Source organism: Musca domestica, unplaced genomic scaffold (genome assembly GCF_030504385.1).
Source record: "Musca domestica strain aabys unplaced genomic scaffold, Musca_domestica.polishedcontigs.V.1.1 20, whole genome shotgun sequence".
Taxonomy (NCBI): Eukaryota; Metazoa; Arthropoda; class Insecta; order Diptera; family Muscidae; genus Musca; species Musca domestica.
The window spans coordinates 3,065,984-3,083,938 of NW_026712250.1; the positions used below are offsets into that span (position 1 = coordinate 3,065,984).

Sequence of the window (17,955 nt, forward strand, 5' to 3'; positions counted from 1 at the left end):
ATTTAGGGACTAAAATGTAACAGATATTTTGCCTCCATTCCATTCTAACGAATATAATGAAGGAGGTGTGTCTTTGATGGAAGTTACTGCGCATGTTACTCTCATCCCCAATCATAATAACAAACAGCATCCAAAAAACGGGGGACAAAGACTGGACACATATGTTCGCAATTGTATGTATCAACTTTTTATGAAGGCAGACAACAATGCCAAATGGGACCACCTTTGCAAGGGATCTGAATAAAGTAGAAGGATTTACGGAGTAAAGAAAATTTAATGCAAAGTTCTTTATTTATATTAAAATTTAAGTTGTAAAACTTGTATTAAAAGAAAATTGTCATAGAGGAAATAAATGTCAAATAGAAATTTTTATAAAGAAAATATTTTTCAATTTCATGGAACACGCATGGAACCCATGTCATTGTCGCTTATTTACCTAAAAAAATTACCAACTTTTTTCAACATTTCCAATTAGTATTTCGTAACGTAATACTGGGATCCTTCATTAATCGATATACTTATGGTAAAATTAAGTAGGTAAAGTCATTTCAATAAGACTATCCATCCTTGCATTTTCTGTCTTTTACCATGTCAAATTTCATTGAAAAAACAGGTTCTCTTCTCTGATTTCTGTGTACACAATGGATTTATAAATACCAATTTTGAAGATGTTGTCAAATGAAAAATTTTGAAAAAAATGTAAATATATGATTATATGACTTTACCTTTTTAATTCTACCATGGATATATTCTATATTACTAGAAACGTCTACACATGTAGTGATATTTTCAATTTTTTTCGTATTGACTTGACAGTTGACATCTATTATATGTAAACATTATATTAGAAAACCTTGATTAACCATCCGTATACAAAGGCAAGATTACTAATTTTAAGTATTATTTACAGAAAAAAATCTGTGTATCTTAGGCATCCAGACATTTGCAAAAACTATCAAGACATTATTAATGAAACGTGAAAATTATGCTTTGTTTACTTCTCATCTTTGCTTTGTTCAATTGGTTTTCTTAATATACCATGGTAGAAAAATACAGTTAGACGCATTGACACAGCTGCTGGGACAATGAAATGTCAAACCAATTTTGGTATTGAAAATGTTGAATAAAAAACTATTCAAGTTTGCAAAATTGTTGAAATAATAATATAATAATAACCTCCGCTTGACGTCGTATAGAAAACATTGAAAAATCTACTTATATTTGAAAAAATATTTTAAAATTTTTGACATATCGATATTCCCAAGCGTTAGATGCATCTACCTACTTTCTTCTGCCATGATCTATACCTTATGTTATGTTTACATTTGGGTCCTTAATCATTGTGTCCAATCCAACGAAATCTTACACTTATTTTTTTTTATTATATTATTTTTTTTTATTTTTTTATAATGAATTATTTTATTTTATTAATTTTTTATATATATTTCTTAATATTATAAGGGAATTGTCATAGCAAAGAAAAATTAAGATAAAAATGGGTAAAATAATTTATGATGTCATTTAAACGTATTATATTTATATCACATAACAGGAATCCACAAACTGAAAATTGTCCTTAATGTAAATATTTAAACTAATATTATTCGGAAATCACACAGAGAAAGTTTTTACTAGGAAAACCATTCTTCTTATCCCCCATTTACACGTAGCAATTGGGGCGGATATAATAGCGCATTTCATGAAAACAAAAATAGAGGAGGTAATTCCAATTTTTCTTCTGTCATCTCCTCCAAAATCTTAGTTTCCCTTGCGACAAACTGCCTACGTTGAATTAGAATAAATGGGAATTGTCATTCTGTTTCAGTACCTGCAAGAATCTACGAGTTTTGCAATTTTCTTCGATATCATAAATCGGTTATAGTAGTAAAAACTTCTACATTCTTGCAGTTCTGGAACAGAGCAGAACAACTCTCTTCTCAATCATTACATTCTCTGTGTTTGATTTCCGAATTGTGTGTTTTTTTACTTAAACTCACTTAAAATAATGTCCATCAACTCATGGTGTCTCCAGAACATGATTGAGATATGCAATATAACATATAGCCAATTTTAGTATTTCAATTTTTGATAGCTTCTTATCCGGTGGTAGAGTAGGTAATAATTTTCTCAACTCGGCGAAGGATACATTAAACGCCTCCACTCGTATACGTTCTCTTGTTGCATGGGCGGTACGATATTTTAATGTTGCACGTCTTCTACGGCGTCTTTCTTCTCGTGAAAGTCCCACCAACTCCGCTGGATCTAAGTGAGTTATGGGTGTGGTACGCCTACGAGGAGCTGGTGTTGGTGGAGGTTGGGGTAAAGATTGAGATACTGATGTTGACGACTGTGGTGGCGGTGTTTCACAAACCATACGCGCCTGATATCTTTTGTCAAAATCAAAGGCTGCATAGTCCTGATTCTCCACATTCTGTAAATCCTGTAAATAATAACGGCCCACGGCAATATTTTGTGGTGGCACCAAATGATTTTGTGTCATATCATACACCATGGCGTCCAGTTTTAGAAATCTGAAAGGGAAACAAAAACGTGTTAACATCAACATTCAGAACATTAAACACCCACAAGTTGTTATTTTAATAACCCAATCCTTTTATTTAGGATACCAACACACCAAAGGGCGTACTAATTGTATTATTTATGGCTTTTATTATTTGCAAAAATGGCATGTTATTATTTGCACACTTCCTTTGGCAAAATGAAAGGGGTTTATTATTTGAGCATCGATTGTGTGTTGAAGTGTGGTTAAACACTCAACCCTTCATTTTGCCCAAAGGAAAGTATTGAATAAACATTGCCAACAAACAACAAGCATCAATATTTACAATCACGTTCGTCAATTTGCAGTAAAACGTTGTCACATTTATTCTCAAGGGTCATATAATTCCAATATGTTTTCATAACTTACCCAGTATTTGTGGGTTTCTATTAGGAATATCCGAATTGGAAGAAAACAAGATGCAAAATCCGAACAGCGGCAACGTTTTAACACTCCTAGCTGTTGCAATTCCAATTGGAAACTGTAAGTGTTACAACTTTTTGCAGCATCTTATATAGGACACACACGCACATCCGTTGATTTCATCCCTTATAAATCTTGTAAATGGCATGGTATCATACAGCCGCATCCACCAATGAGATTGTAGAAAAAAAGTATGAAGCAATGGCGTCTAGCTCCGCCCCTCACATCTATTGTTAGGTTACAAAGATCCACCAGGCTGTTATCATTTTTGAACAAAGAGGTTTTTTTGTAGATCCAATGGTGCATCCAATGAGGATAAAAAAGAATACACAACATTATAAATTTATTTATTCTCATTTTTAATAAAATTAATTTTAACTTTTTTCATTCAATTGAAAATTTAACTGCTAACGTTGAGTGTTCAACTCAGCTGCATTACAAAGACCCACTAAACACAGCCACACAAAAAAGGGGCTATCAATCCAAGTTACAAAACAACTATTTCTGGCGAGATATTAAGATACCCAAAGGTTTCTTTTTTGCTTAGAATCTATAATAAAGATCATTCGCATCTTTGTACATATTCACTATCAACCATTATTAATTTTTATTGCTACATTTCTATGTTTTAAAAGCGCTGTGTTGCATATCGCTTCACATGTTCATAACTGTTTGACGCCGGTAAACAAAACAGCAGCCGGCTCCTTAGTCTTATTGTTTTGCATAACCCCCAAAAACATCTGTTTGCTTCTCAAGACGAGTCGGGAAATTTGCCGAAATTTTGGAATATCTTGGGAAATATTTGGAATTTTATAACATAAAATGTTCTCCTTGAAGTGTCTTTTAAATTCGGCCGAAAGTCATTGTCTCCAGGCTGTGCGCCATTATGGTAAACACAACAAAAAGTTCCTCTACAAGGATGGACAAAAATATGGCAAAATTATTTACTACCCCAGGCATGTATTGTGCACATTTTAGCCAAAGCATTTTATTATTATATACAATTTTCCAATTAGAACTCCTGACCATCAAGATCCTCCAATTGAACCTGCCAAATTGTTTAGAGTTCAACGCATCAAACCAGTCAAAGGCAATCCCTATTGGGAGAAACGTTTGCTAAAAGAATTGGGCTTGGATGGCAAGCAGGGCGACTTTACCGTTGTGAAAAACATTCCCGAAAACAATGCCCGCCTCTGGAAGATTAAACACTTGATCAAAGTGACTCCAATCACATTTCCCCACGGAGAACCCACTGAGAACGATATCAAACACACCGTGCTCAAGGAGAATGGTGAATGCATTGTAACCAAAGAAATCGGCCCAACTGAAGACAGAATACAAGCATTGGAGTCATTCGAAAGCGATCCCAAACGATTGGACACCGATCTATTGAAAAGAGATGCACGTTTAAAATGGCAAAACCCATGGTAGAAAAGCACTTTATTACAACAATTAGAACAAAAAATATGCTTAATAGTTTCAATTACAATAAATTATTAATCTATACAAAATGTTATACATTATTATAAATCCGGCGACATAGCCTCTACGGCAACTTTTTTACCCAGTTTCTTGCAACCCGATGTGGCAAATATGCCATGGACGCGGTCATAAGTGATATAGTCGTTCACAACTCGCCTGCAATATAGAATAATAAAAAGTCTCAATGCATTAACAGTGCTTCTTTAAACGATTTAGTACTTACTCTACGACTTCATCTTTGGGGGTCTTGCCCCATATTGCAAATTCCGCCTGGGCACATTTGTAAACATGGGATTTTTCCAAAGGCAGGAAAGGTATAAAATGATCAATTAAATGTGATTCTATGAGACTGGTCTTCTTGAGGCCACCATCCAAGTTATAGGCCCCTTTTTCCAGAATTTGCTCAAAATCACTAAGGCGGGTTTTGTCACGTAATGTCCCACTCTTGATAAGCTTTCCCAGTTTGTCTGATATGTGTACTCCGGCAGTATTGGAGAGAAAAATAAAAATCGCCTGTGTGCTGTCCACACCATCAACTAGGGCATTATAATTAATTAAAGATGCCAGTGACTCAAACACCATTGGAGGCATTTTATCAACTTCATCGAATATAAACAAAGAGCGCGGACAGGCACTAATGGCCTCTCGAGCATCCTTTAGAATGCGTGCACTGTACAGATGGGCATCTGATTCCAAAGGGAAGTCACCACGACCCATATATTTGCGCACAAATTTACTCTTCGATCCCTTCTCGTATATTCTTTGGGCAATTTTGTCCGCAACGAAATTCTTACCCGTACCTGGAGTGCCGTGAAAACTAATCACCAGTGGTTTCTTGGAGTTCTCCTTCTCTTTGAAATGTGCTTCTAAGGCCGGTATTAACTGTTGCTTGACAATGTGCTGGCCAAACAAATGTTCATCTAAATCCTGTTGTAAGCCCTTAATGTCCGCTGGAATGGAACGTTCATTGCAGCATTCAGCAAATCGGCAGTAGGTGTTATCTTTAAGCGTATCAAATTTGTAGAGACCCAGTGCGGCACCAGCCGCCAGTCCCATGGACAGGGGGTCAAATAAGGCCACAACTCCAGTATTTGTGAGGTAGAAAATGACCGATATAAAAAAGAAACATTTCGAAAACATAATAAGAGACGTGTATCAATGGTACTGGGGAAAGCGGCAAGTCAATGACGTGCTTCTTCTTTCGGGGGATTTTGAAATATCTGTTTTGGGTTCAAAAGGAAAATTCACAGAACAAAACTACATTTCATCTGTTTTGATTAGTTCACTTGGATTCATTTCTGAGTTGCAAGAACCAATTACGATAAAATAACACAGAAAACCGCATTAATAGCATGTTTCCATTGAAAACCGAACAACGTTGTTCGCTCTCAGAATTAGGTATACGAACTAACCCGTTCATACGGCACGATTCGTAATTCATAGTAAAATAATTCATTTTTTAAAAAATTTTGTTTGTTGATTTTAATGGGAATTTATACTAAAATACATGAAATTCTCACTAATAAGAATAGAAGAAATTATTGCCTTCCTCCCAAAAATTGTTTAAATCAATAATTTTACAATTTTCATTCACGTTTTCAACTTTTTATGTAAATGTTGACATTTTGAACATATTTTTGTGTTTTTCCATTTTTAAATTCTGCTGGAGAGACATTTGTCAAACATTTTTTCTGCCGATGGAAATATTTTGAAAATATTGCCTCTTTTGTTTGCAGTTTTCTGTGGGAATTTCAACTCGTGGACCAAATGCGTACCTCGAATGTGAGAGAAAACAAAATTTACTTTTGTTTGAATATACATACGCCATTCAACATTGTAGTACACTGTACAGATGGACATCCGATTCCAAAGGGAAGTCACCACGACCCATATATTTGCGCACAAATTTACTCTTCGATCCCTTCTCGTATATTCTTTGGGCAATTTTGTCCGCAACGAAATTCTTACCCGTACCTGGAGTACCGTGAAAACTAATCACCAGTGGTTTCTTGGAGTTCCCCTTTTCTTTGAAATGTGCTTCTAAGGCCGGTATTAACTGTTGCTTGACAATGTGCTGGCCAAATAAATGTTCATCCAAATCCTGTTGTAAGCCCTTAATATCCGCTGGAATGGACCGTTCATTGCAGCATTCAGCAAATCGGCAGTAGGTGTTATCTTTAAGCGTATCAAATTTGTAGAGACCCAGTGCGGCACCAGCCGCCAATCCCATGGGCAGGGGGTCAAATAAGGCCACAACTCCAGTATTTGTGAGGTAGAAAATGGCCGATATAAGAAATAAACATTTCGAAAACATAATAAGAGACGTGTATCAATGGTACTGGGGTAAAGCGGCAAGTCAATGACGTGCTTCTTCTTTCGGGGGATTTTGAAATTTCTGTTTTGGGTTCAAAAGGAAAATTCAGACAAGATAAAATAACACAGGGAACAAGATAAAATAACACAGGGACAAGATAAAATAACAGACAAGATAAAATAACACAGGGAACCGCAACAACACAGCTGCTGGTAAAATTAAATGTCAAACAATTTTTGGAATTAAAAATTATTAAAATTTTAGATATAACTCCCGAATTGGATAGATATTTTCATTACATAATTACAGAAGTTAGAACAAAGATACCTCATAATTGCAATATTTCATTTTTTGGTGTTCTTCAAGGTAGAATAATACAGGTCACAGGTCACAGAGTTGTATGTCGAAAAAAGTAAACAAAAAATAAATTTTTAATAAATTATTTTAATTTCAAAAAATTGTTTTTTTTTTTATAATTTGAATTAAATTGAAAAGCCAGAAGAATAGTACTGAAAATATTAAATTTTTTAACTGTAATAATTATATCATGGGTGTTCCTATTCTTTCATGGCAGAAGAATACAAGTAGATGCATCAACGCTTGGGAGCATTGATATGTCAAAAAAAATTAAATGTTTTTTTTCAAATATAAGTAGATTTTTATATGTATTCTTATACTACGTTATTCGGAGGTAATTATAATTTTTTTTTTAATTTTTCAACAATTTTTACAAATTTTAATAATTTTTCATTCACGATTTTGAATATTAAAATCGGTTTGACAGTTCATTGTCACAGCAGCTGTGTCGATGCGACTACTTGTGTTGCTCTACCATTGATGCAACATAAATGCATAATTTTGACGATATCGGGCTACGAAATGTATAACTTAGAATAAAACAATATAGTCCCTGGGTCATGAATTCAATATTTCATATTTAAGTGTGTGGTAGCAAGAATTATGAGGCATATATAAAATTGCAATTTTGACTTAAACGCGTAAATACATATCGTCGTACTTATCGTTTGATAGCAGCTTTAGAAGTCTAAGAAGCTCTAGGACAGAGTTGCATTTTTCCTAGTTTTAACCTTTCATATTAAGCCATGGGTATTTTCTTAAGCTATATTGTCCTTATCTGCTTAGTAGATCCGGATATAACCCAAGAAAAAAATAATTTTCTCGTATGAGGAAAATACCTACCTTTGGAGAAAATTTCAAAAAAAAAATCCGAGAGATTTAAATAAACTAGAGTTGTTCCATTGTCATGGCTTTCTTGACTTTAAGGTGTGAGAACATAAGCATATTAAGTTATAATCAAAAAATCTATGCTTGGGAATGCATGTTCACTCTACTCTATAATATAGAATTAATTTTTAGAGAAATATATAGGATAATTTTGAAAGGAAATCTTGGCTATTAATTACAATTTTAATTAAAATCTACACTTTTTGAGAAATTATTGCCTTCCTCCCAAAAATTTTTTAAATCAATAATTTTACAATTTTCATTCACGTTTTCAACTTTTTATGTAAATGTTGACATTTTGAACATATTTTTGTGTTTTTCCATTTTTAAATTCTGCTGGAGAGACATTTGTCAAACATTTTTTCTGCCGATGGAAATATTTTGAAAATATTGCCTCTTTTGTTTGCAGTTTTCTGTGGGAATTTCAACTCGTGGACCAAATGCGTACCTCGAATGTGAGAGAAAACAAAATTTACTTTTGTTTGAATATACATACGCCATTCAACATTGTAGTACACTGTACAGATGGACATCCGATTCCAAAGGGAAGTCACCACGACCCATATATTTGCGCACAAATTTACTCTTCGATCCCTTCTCGTATATTCTTTGGGCAATTTTGTCCGCAACGAAATTCTTACCCGTACCTGGAGTACCGTGAAAACTAATCACCAGTGGTTTCTTGGAGTTCCCCTTTTCTTTGAAATGTGCTTCTAAGGCCGGTATTAACTGTTGCTTGACAATGTGCTGGCCAAATAAATGTTCATCCAAATCCTGTTGTAAGCCCTTAATATCCGCTGGAATGGACCGTTCATTGCAGCATTCAGCAAATCGGCAGTAGGTGTTATCTTTAAGCGTATCAAATTTGTAGAGACCCAGTGCGGCACCAGCCGCCAATCCCATGGGCAGGGGGTCAAATAAGGCCACAACTCCAGTATTTGTGAGGTAGAAAATGGCCGATATAAGAAATAAACATTTCGAAAACATAATAAGAGACGTGTATCAATGGTACTGCGGTAAAGCGGCAAGTCAATGACGTGCTTCTTCTTTCGGGGGATTTTGAAATTTCTGTTTTGGGTTCAAAAGGAAAATTCACAGAACAAAACTATTTTTCTTAGTTCACTTGGGTTCATTTCGAGTTGCAAGAGCCAGACAAGATAAAATAACACAGGGAACCGCAACAACACAGCTGCTGGTAAAATTAAATGTCAAACAATTTTTGGAATTAAAAATTATTAAAATTTTAGATATAACTCCCGAATTGGATAGATATTTTCATTACATAATTACAGAAGTTAGAACAAAGATACCTCATAATTGCAATATTTCATTTTTTGGTGTTCTTCAAGGTAGAATAATACAGGTCACAGGTCACAGAGTTGTATGTCGAAAAAAGTAAACAAAAAATAAATTTTTAATAAATTATTTTAATTTCAAAAAATTGTTTTTTTTTTATAATTTGAATTAAATTGAAAAGCCAGAAGAATAGTACTGAAAATATTAAATTTTTTAACTGTAATAATTATATCATGGGTGTTCCTATTCTTTCATGGCAGAAGAATACAAGTAGATGCATCAACGCTTGGGAGCATTGATATGTCAAAAAAAATTAAATGTTTTTTTTCAAATATAAGTAGATTTTTATATGTATTCTTATACTACGTCATTCGGAGGTAATTATAATTTTTTTTTTAATTTTTCAACAATTTTTACAAATTTTAATAATTTTTCATTCACGATTTTGAATATTAAAATCGGTTTGACAGTTCATTGTCACAGCAGCTGTGTCGATGCGACTACTTGTGTTGCTCTACCATTGATGCAACATAAATGCATAATTTTGACGATATCGGGCTACGAAATGTATAACTTAGAATAAAACAATATAGTCCCTGGGTCATGAATTCAATATTTCATATTTAAGTGTGTGGTAGCAAGAATTATGAGGCATATATAAAATTGCAATTTTGACTTAAACGCGTAAATACATATCGTCGTACTTATCGTTTGATAGCAGCTTTAGAAGTCTAAGAAGCTCTAGGACAGAGTTGCATTTTTCCTAGTTTTAACCTTTCATATTAAGCCATGGGTATTTTCTTAAGCTATATTGTCCTTATCTGCTTAGTAGATCCGGATATAACCCAAGAAAAAAATAATTTTCTCGTATGAGGAAAATACCTACCTTTGGAGAAAATTTCAAAAAAAAATCCGAGAGATTTAAATAAACTAGAGTTGTTCCATTGTCATGGCTTTCTTGACTTTAAGGTGTGAGAACATAAGCATATTAAGTTATAATCAAAAAATCTATGCTTGGGAATGCATGTTCACTCTACTCTATAATATAGAATTAATTTTTCGAGAAATATATAGGATAATTTTGAAAGGAAATCTTGGCTATTAATTACAATTTTAATTAAAATCTACACTTTTTGTGGGGAATTAAATCTTTAGAGAAATACATAGCATAATTTGAAATGAAATCTTGGCTTTTCATTCAAACTCCAAGTCGTTTTATTTATTTAATGCCATCTTGTTGCATCTGTTTTGATTTTGATCTATTTCACCCTTTTACCACACAATTCAGCCCATTGCCAGCCCGCTTCAATTAAATGTATTCAAGATTGACACATAGGTTTGACATGTTGTCGAGCCGCTTAATCATACGTCAAAGTCTACAAGCATTTGTTCCGTTATAATTCAATGGCGATATGACAGGCCGCGCTCAGTTTTATTTTAGAAAACAAAAATAGAAAATGGAAGCTTTGGTAATCAAAACGGATCTCAACTCCAATAAGGGTTCGGATAATGTCAATGATATTCGCAAACACATCATAACCACTCAGGAGCATATACATCGTTTCAAGGAACGTGTTTCTAAGTACATCGAGGACAATTATGTCGAGTTTATGCCCAACAATTCGACCATATTCGATTTGGAGGAGGGCAAACTCTTGGAAAAGGAAGCCTATGAACTGCTCAACTCGTTGCAATGTTCAGTGTCCCATTTTGATACAGAACTCTTATCCACGGTACGTAAATTTGAATCGGTGGTATGGGATTTGGATGTGATCAATCGTATACTGGGCGCTGATGAAATCTTTCAAATGTTGGAAGAGATCAGTTCCAATGAGTACATGGTCAAACTGGACATGTTGAAGAAATTGAATAATCTGATAAATACGAGTGCTAGCAGTAATGTCCAAAAGTTACTCGTGGCCAGTCCTTGCTATGACACGATCAAAGTTAAATATGTTCTACAGTTTTATACGGTAAAATCAAACCTGCACAACAAATTTCAAGAGCTTGTTCAATTTTCGGACAAACAAGTTGCTTTGAGTTGCTGTGCAACGATACAGGTATCCAAAGATATAAATCAATTGCAGGACACAGTGTTGGCTCTGTTCCAGGTAGGTAGTTCATTTCGTTGTGAGTGTAGCATAAAACCTAGATTAATAACATTTTGTTGTAGGCTAAATATGATGTGACGGAATTATGTGATTTTCTGATGGACAAATGTTTGTCACCCATTATTACCAAACCTGTGAATGTTTCGTTTTCGGATGACAGTGACGATTATCAAAAGTTCCAATTGTCCTACTCTGTTAACAACAACTCTGGTGGCTCCAAATCAGATTACAAGCAGGTCTTTGAAAATATAAAACTGTTGTTTCATTGCATGGACAATTTGAATATATCTGTTTCTGAGGAGCAGCATGTATTCAGCGTCATTGGAGAACATATTTCCCAAAGATTTCTCCAAATGCTAATCGATGAATGTCTCATGGATGCCATACCCGATACTTTGGACAACGAATCCAAGCCATCTATAATTGAAGATATTTTACAATTTGAAAAATATCTTGCTGAATTGTTTTTCATCAATCGTGATGTCAGCAACCAACTAAGCAAATTTACACACAACTTTAACACATTGTATCAGAATCGTGTATTTCGCCGTATTATGGAAACAGGAAGAGAATTAATGCAGAAAGACTTGCAGGATATAACGGTTATGGCTGAGAAAAACACACCCGAAGATGTGGCCAATAATCCTTTCTTGTTTCCACGGTGCATGGTTTCAAAAAGCGTTTTGGTAAGTAACTTTCTTTTTATGGCTGGTAATTTTGAATAATATTATGTTTTTCAGGAGTTTGTAAAACTCTTAAACCGCATTCTCCGCCAAGATAATGAATCCTCTTATGAAGAGGGAAGATTTTTCAACATCATATCGATTTTAATCAATTCCTATGTAACTCTGGTTCCTCAATACCACAAGGAACATTTGGAAACTTTGCCCCAACAATCAACGATTTTCTACAATAATTGCATGTTCCTTCATCATTTTTTGGCCAAGAATTATGGTATACCTACTGTTTCGAATATGATTAAGAACCTCTCGGCCACTGGAACCAAGTATCTAAGACAGCAGATCGATAAACAATTGAATGTGCTGCAGAATATATTGCAAACAAATGAAGGTTATATAACACCAACAATGGTCCATGAATGTTTGTCACATTTGCGTTTGCTAGAGAGTCTGTGGCAGCCAGTGCTTCCCGTCAAGGAGTACAACAAAACCATGGGAGAGCTAATAAGTGTTTGTTCGCTCATGTTGAACCAACAAGTAGTGGCCAAAGAAATCATTACACCATCGGAGGCGAAGATTATGTTGGAAATATTTGAATTGTTTCAAAAAGAGGCTGGTTCCTTGTTTAAGGTAATTAACAATAATCACAATTGAAAACCAAGTATATTAATATTTCTTTTCAAAATTGTAGGTGGGTCAAGAGCTTAAAACGGTGGTAAGTTGGCAGCGTATGTTGCTTTTAAAAGAAACGCTGAAAGCCTCCTTGACTGAAATCAGTGAAATGTGGTCCATAGGTAAATATACAGAATATTTTAAGGCTGATGAAATTATTGGCTTGATAAGAAGCCTACATCCCGATACGGAAAGAAGAGCTTTGGCACTAAAAAGAATTTATTAAATAAATACCTAACCTAAGTTTGTATATAACACTTAACATAAACTTATATCTAAGCAGTGCTTTCAGCAATGGCTTGCAACAATAAAGGCTTGAGTTGATTTTGTATCAGAGAATGATCTCTGCCATGTGTTACTTCCAAAATTTTGCGGGCTTCTTGGAAATTTTCTATGCATTCCTTGAGATATGATTCATGATGTTGTATTTTGGCTAATTTCAAGTACAGAAGACCCAACAGGGGATTCCAGTCACCATGGTATTTGCTGAAAAATTTTTAGGAATGATTATTTTCATTACAGATTGTATTATCTTCTTGTTTAAAATACCGGAATCCTGGCAATAATTTTTTGCCGTAATTCATGGCTTCTGGCCACTTTCCAACATCTATGGCAGCTTCAAAGGCAGCATCCAGAGTTTTGATGTACCAAACATTTAGGGGGTGCATAAATTCCTCCTGTTTGTTTAGCAATACTTTGCATACATCCAAATCTGTAAAGAAAAAAGTATGAAATATACCACAATAAAGGTCACCATTGTGGGAAACCTACATGCAACTTCTTTCATGCTGCCCAACTGAAGTTTAGTCAATTCCATGACTTCATTAAAACCATTTCTGTGCCTTGGACTTATGCCAGTGCCACAAGCTGAACAGTTTGTTAGTTTCACATCAACACAGGCTTTGCATTTTCGATTGGGACAGCAAGCTGATTCCATTTCTAATGACTCTTGGCTATCAATACATTTACTACAGATACACAGGAAATAGTAATTGTCTTTTAAATCTTTGCGCCTTTGCTCGGGGGTGTTGAGTAAATCAATGTAGCTAATGAAAATCTAAAAAATAAATACATATAGTTGTTATTCTGTTTATATTTCTTAACATTCAACATACCTTTGACCAATCCAGACACTCAATATCCTCTATGGCCTGTATATGCAGTGTAGTTCCTTCAAATGTGGCCACCGCATTCGGTTTGCAGCTGTGATCGGTGACGGAAACACCCAAAAAAATGGCCGTTGCAATTGAATTCATTTCAGCATCGAGTATATTGAATCCATTTGTAATTAACTGCATGTGGTGGACAAAATACATATGATCATTAGCATTACTACAAGTTGTTTACACAATAAAAAAACGAAAAAAAAAAAATAGCTTAGCGCCGCTTTGCTATGCAAAAAGTCAGCAGTAGGGGGCTCGACTTTTAACATTACAAGTTTTTTTTGTTGTTGCTGATGTTTTCTATGTTTATAAATTAGAAAACGAAAGTGTGTTGTGGATGCTTCCTTTTCTGGCAAAATGCCCAAAAAGCAAACAAGAAAAAATATAAAAAACATTAACAATTTTAAACGTAAAACACAACGCAATGCTATCAACAACAACAACAAGAGAAAAGCAGGCAATATTTATAACCAAAATATGATTGGAAGATGGCTAACGTGTGCAACCAGATTTTTCTAGACTGAAAATTGTGTGTCATTGATATCGAATTTGGGGGTTTATTTTTACAACATACCCGGCCGTAAATTGTCAACAGTTCAGCTTCGTTGGGCACAATGGCACTGTCCTGCATCATTTCACTGAGTATAGCATGCAAACTTTCTAAATGTTCCAAACGACGAGGATCATGTTTAATTTCTTGATAATCTAAAAAAAAGACAAAAGGGGTTATTTATTTCCAAAATTGTTGAACACAAATTGCCTATTTCTTACGAGACATTAGATCACGGAACTTTCTAAAACAAGTCTCTGTGTAATAACCCTTTTCCATATCACCGCCATTGTTCAGTTTAATAATTATACGGCACAGTATGCGGGCAGCATCTGGTACGGTACGTGGATAAATGCGTTTTAGGAATGGACATTCGATTTTGTGCAATGGCCATGCCTCCATTTGGCAGGCACGATTGCAATAGTATACGTAATGGCAATTTGAGCATTTCATAACCTTGGTGCTGTTTATGAAACAAGAAAAGGTAATTATTTTTATTTGATTTTGATATATGTAAAAAACATTCCTCACCTGCTCAAACAATTGTCACATCTTTCCTTGCGAAATTGTGATTTCAGCACATAGGCAAATGGCTTTTCCGTGAGTATACGATCGCCTCGCTTAATGGCCTTATTTGGTTTCATTTTCATTACATCCTTCTTGTAATCCTTGGCCGGGTAATTGCTGATGTTCAACGATTCTAGTGAACGTATCAGGTGCGGTGCAAATATTCTCCTATTCGAAGGCATTGTAAATAGATTTTTTTGGTATTAATATTCTTTTTTTATTATTTGGCAATGAGACCACAATTTGCAATTATATGCTTGCTTCTTCCTTGGTGCTGTGTAGCTTGCTTTTCTGGCAGTCAATTAAAAGAAACTGACTGATTGTCTATCATAACATTACCTGCCGTGGATGGCTGCCTGGCGTCTTCGTTTCGTGTGCGCTTTATGTTTCTCTTAGCGTTTAAGTGCTAACAATTAAAAATAAACTCACGGTGAGAAGAAAACAAGAAGAATTTGTATTTTTAGAATGTAAACAAAACAAAACGTTTGATGTTTTCTTTTACGTTATGTTCTATTAGGGATGGCAACAATAAAAAAAAAATGTAAACAATTTGTGTTCCCGAAAAGCGTTTACCACTTGTAAGTATAGTTGTGTTCCAGTACTTTTTTAGTAGTAAAACTAGCAGAAGAGAGAACAGTTCGAAATGTCATTCTCAATTAGGTGTGCTCAAAAAATAAGGGAACGGAAAATTAGCAGAAATGCGATAAAATGTCAAAATTCAAAATTCCAAGAGTAAACAGTCCAAATTGGACTGGTGAAACCTTACTGAAACGGACGCCAAAATTTAAAAAAATTAGTATTGAAGACGATACGTTAAAATTAATAATCTATAATAATAATTAATAATCTGATTCATCATTCAGCCAGTCCTCTTCACTACTGGAATCATCCAAAAGTGCTCCATATTTCCTTTTTTTTTTTTTTTGCACTACGAATATTAGTTTTTCCTTCAGTTTTTAAGTTGATCATTTCTTTATTTTTGTTATGACGCGGGAACATTGAAATGTATCAATACATTTTTCAACCTTGTTAGCCCTACCTATTAAATGTCAAATTCACAATTTGCACATTTCTGCTCGGCCAAATTCATGTAGCTAAAACAAGCAGAAATGTGCACCACTCAGCGCCATTTTTTTCTCGAGAGAGCTGCAAGTTTTGCTAGTTTTTGCAGTACGGGAACGCGTTGTAGCAGAATTAGTACTAATTAGTACTAATTTGTAGGTTCTGGAACACAACTTATATTATCAAAAAATATCCCTTTTACATCTCACACATAACAGGTGTCGCCTTCAGTGCGGTGTTTTCACCATTTGTCACACACACACAAACAAAGCGCTACAGGTTAAGTTCATGTTCGAGCTTATTTTTCATATTTTTGAGCACGCACAATCACACATACTCATGTATCATACGTATATTCATATTTTTATAAAATAAATTATAAATTTTATACTAAATATACATAAAATATTAAATTTTAATAATTTACCCACCGATGCTTCCTGGTAAAGAAAAGAAATGAAGAAATTGCCTTATGGCAACACTAAAAGAAAAGTTGACACAGAAAGAAATCTGAATAAAGCCGTAGAATCAAAACAGAAAAGCCAACAGTAACATGCACACCAAAAAAAAAAACAAAACATTAGTGTTCCTTAGATCGAGATGGTCCCTCTTTGCGTATGAAGGAAGGAAAAAAAGAAAGAACGAATGTGTTCACTGAATGAACCATGGCACCATGGAATGAACAAAGGGGGAATACGTTTACATTATTTGCAGTACATAAGTTCATGACACAGTCAGCGCTTTGCTTCAATTTCTTGATTTGCAAATACAACACAAAGAAGAAAAAGAAATAACAAGAATTGTTATCAACAGCCGCTTTGTTTACATTTTCCCATCACACCAAATATAAAAGCGGTCCATTCAATGCGACATAGAGCTACTGATCCCCGCATTATAAAAAATAAAGAGAAATTAGACACAAGCATGGTGAAATTAAGACATGGTAGGGCAAGTTAGAGGAAATTGTAACTATAGGGGGCTTAAAACAACTGCAACAAGAGATATGGTTCATTAGATATTTTTGAATAAAAAAAATAATTCAAGAATTCATTTTAAGTAATATTGAAAAAAAAAGAGGAACTATTGGGTATTTCAATAGTAACCCCATTGCGTAAACGTCAAATGAAATCGTCATTTGAATATAGTCATTCTCATTTGACGTATCATGGTGGAAGAATACAGGTAGTCGCATCGACACAGCTGCTGGTACAATGAACTGTCAAACAGATTTTGATATTGAAAACCATGAATGAAAAATTGTTGAAATTTGTAAAAAAATTTGAAAAATACATATCTTTACAACCTACGATTGGCGTCGTATAAGAAATCATAAAAAATCGACTTATTTTTGACAAAGCACTTAAAAAATTTTGACATATCAATGTTCCCAAGCGTTGATGCATCCACCTATATTCTTCTACCATGTGACGTATACACTATTGACAGTTAAAATCCACTGGATTTGTTATGTGTGTACAGCGTTTATGTCATGGTAGAACAGTGCAGGTAGAACATTGGTATGTCAAACTTTTGGATTATTGTCTATTCAAATAAGAATTTTAAGCTGCCAATAAAATTAATATATTTTATGAAACATCTGTCAATGGAATAAGAATTACAGTACGTTTACATATTAACGGGTTAACCCACCGGATTTGGATTAAAATTGTCATATCCATTGCCTATATGTCAAATAAATCCTCTGAAAGTGAGTTAATCCTAAAAAAAGCGCTAACATAAACGTAGCATTAAAGTTAGAATGTAAAACGTATGCCCATGTGAACATGCTATGGCATTTTTATATTAAATTTTAATTTGGAGTACATTACA

At 34.3% G+C, this 17,955-nt stretch overlaps 7 protein-coding genes across 8 annotated transcripts; 2 read left to right on the top strand and 5 right to left on the bottom strand.

The window, feature by feature from the left end:
- Positions 1 to 1,465: 1,465 nt before the first annotated feature.
- On the bottom strand, positions 1,466 to 3,260 carry LOC101890739 (T-cell acute lymphocytic leukemia protein 1 homolog). The gene is made up of 2 exons (XM_005174901.4): positions 2,930 to 3,260; positions 1,466 to 2,531 (listed from the first exon to the last, which is right to left on the bottom strand). Exon 2 carries the CDS (start codon positions 2,510 to 2,512, stop codon positions 2,018 to 2,020), a length of 495 nt encoding a protein of 164 aa, XP_005174958.3. The 5' UTR covers positions 2,513 to 2,531; positions 2,930 to 3,260; the 3' UTR covers positions 1,466 to 2,017.
- Positions 3,261 to 3,690: 430 nt separating this feature from the next.
- On the top strand, positions 3,691 to 4,435 carry LOC101892466 (large ribosomal subunit protein uL30m). Its single transcript, XM_005191043.4, has 2 exons — positions 3,691 to 3,939; positions 4,000 to 4,435. The coding sequence occupies exons 1-2, from the start codon at positions 3,806 to 3,808 to the stop codon at positions 4,412 to 4,414; spliced, it is 549 nt and encodes a 182-aa protein (XP_005191100.2). The 5' UTR covers positions 3,691 to 3,805; the 3' UTR covers positions 4,415 to 4,435.
- On the bottom strand, positions 4,390 to 5,713 carry LOC101892297 (torsin-like protein). Its single transcript, XM_005191042.4, has 2 exons — positions 4,689 to 5,713; positions 4,390 to 4,621 (listed from the first exon to the last, which is right to left on the bottom strand). The coding sequence occupies exons 1-2, from the start codon at positions 5,603 to 5,605 to the stop codon at positions 4,507 to 4,509; spliced, it is 1,032 nt and encodes a 343-aa protein (XP_005191099.2). The 5' UTR covers positions 5,606 to 5,713; the 3' UTR covers positions 4,390 to 4,506.
- Positions 5,714 to 6,293: 580 nt separating this feature from the next.
- On the bottom strand, positions 6,294 to 6,779 carry LOC131802352 (torsin-like protein). Its single transcript, XM_059122528.1, has one exon. It carries the CDS (start codon positions 6,777 to 6,779, stop codon positions 6,294 to 6,296), a length of 486 nt encoding a protein of 161 aa, XP_058978511.1.
- Positions 6,780 to 8,525: 1,746 nt separating this feature from the next.
- Positions 8,526 to 9,011, bottom strand: LOC131802353 (torsin-like protein). Its single transcript, XM_059122529.1, has one exon. It carries the CDS (start codon positions 9,009 to 9,011, stop codon positions 8,526 to 8,528), a length of 486 nt encoding a protein of 161 aa, XP_058978512.1.
- Positions 9,012 to 10,680: 1,669 nt separating this feature from the next.
- LOC105262250 (centromere/kinetochore protein zw10) lies at positions 10,681 to 13,122 on the top strand. The gene is made up of 4 exons (XM_059122356.1): positions 10,681 to 11,431; positions 11,494 to 12,117; positions 12,172 to 12,741; positions 12,803 to 13,122. Exons 1-4 carry the CDS (start codon positions 10,778 to 10,780, stop codon positions 13,007 to 13,009), a joined length of 2,055 nt encoding a protein of 684 aa, XP_058978339.1. The 5' UTR covers positions 10,681 to 10,777; the 3' UTR covers positions 13,010 to 13,122.
- Positions 12,985 to 15,588, bottom strand: LOC101892988 (histone-lysine N-methyltransferase SMYD3). Of its 2 annotated transcripts, XM_011297389.3 has the most exons (8): positions 15,403 to 15,588; positions 15,028 to 15,231; positions 14,718 to 14,959; positions 14,521 to 14,651; positions 13,899 to 14,075; positions 13,555 to 13,840; positions 13,333 to 13,495; positions 12,985 to 13,269 (listed from the first exon to the last, which is right to left on the bottom strand). In XM_011297389.3, the coding sequence occupies exons 2-8, from the start codon at positions 15,144 to 15,146 to the stop codon at positions 13,059 to 13,061; spliced, it is 1,329 nt and encodes a 442-aa protein (XP_011295691.2). In that variant the 5' UTR covers positions 15,147 to 15,231; positions 15,403 to 15,588; the 3' UTR covers positions 12,985 to 13,058. The 2 variants fall into 2 exon arrangements, with proteins under 2 accessions (XP_011295691.2, XP_011295690.2); XM_011297388.3 differs by lacking the exon at positions 15,403 to 15,588 and having other exon boundaries at positions 15,028 to 15,378.
- Positions 15,589 to 17,955: the final 2,367 nt, after the last annotated feature.

Excerpts from the sequence above, each read along its gene's own strand:
- LOC131802353 (XM_059122529.1), bottom strand. The coding sequence starts at position 9,011 with ATGTTTTCGAAATGTTTATTTCTTATATCGGCCATTTTCTACCTCACA.
- LOC101892297 (XM_005191042.4), bottom strand. The coding sequence starts at position 5,605 with ATGTTTTCGAAATGTTTCTTTTTTATATCGGTCATTTTCTACCTCACA. Across the intron at positions 4,622-4,688 it reads CCCAAAGATGAAGTCGTAGA|GCGAGTTGTGAACGACTATA; the intron begins GTAAGTACTAAA and ends TCTATATTGCAG.
- LOC101892466 (XM_005191043.4), top strand. The coding sequence starts at position 3,806 with ATGTTCTCCTTGAAGTGTCTTTTAAATTCGGCCGAAAGTCATTGTCTC. Across the intron at positions 3,940-3,999 it reads AAAATTATTTACTACCCCAG|AACTCCTGACCATCAAGATC; the intron begins GCATGTATTGTG and ends TTTTCCAATTAG.
- LOC131802352 (XM_059122528.1), bottom strand. The coding sequence starts at position 6,779 with ATGTTTTCGAAATGTTTATTTCTTATATCGGCCATTTTCTACCTCACA.
- LOC101892988 (XM_011297388.3), bottom strand. The coding sequence starts at position 15,245 with ATGCCTTCGAATAGGAGAATATTTGCACCGCACCTGATACGTTCACTA. Across the intron at positions 14,076-14,520 it reads TGTTGACAATTTACGGCCGG|TTAATTACAAATGGATTCAA; the intron begins GTATGTTGTAAA and ends CACCACATGCAG. Across the intron at positions 13,841-13,898 it reads AGTGTCTGGATTGGTCAAAG|ATTTTCATTAGCTACATTGA; the intron begins GTATGTTGAATG and ends TTTATTTTTTAG.
- LOC105262250 (XM_059122356.1), top strand. The coding sequence starts at position 10,778 with ATGGAAGCTTTGGTAATCAAAACGGATCTCAACTCCAATAAGGGTTCG. Across the intron at positions 12,118-12,171 it reads TGGTTTCAAAAAGCGTTTTG|GAGTTTGTAAAACTCTTAAA; the intron begins GTAAGTAACTTT and ends TATGTTTTTCAG. Across the intron at positions 12,742-12,802 it reads AGGCTGGTTCCTTGTTTAAG|GTGGGTCAAGAGCTTAAAAC; the intron begins GTAATTAACAAT and ends TCAAAATTGTAG.
- LOC101890739 (XM_005174901.4), bottom strand. The coding sequence starts at position 2,512 with ATGGTGTATGATATGACACAAAATCATTTGGTGCCACCACAAAATATT.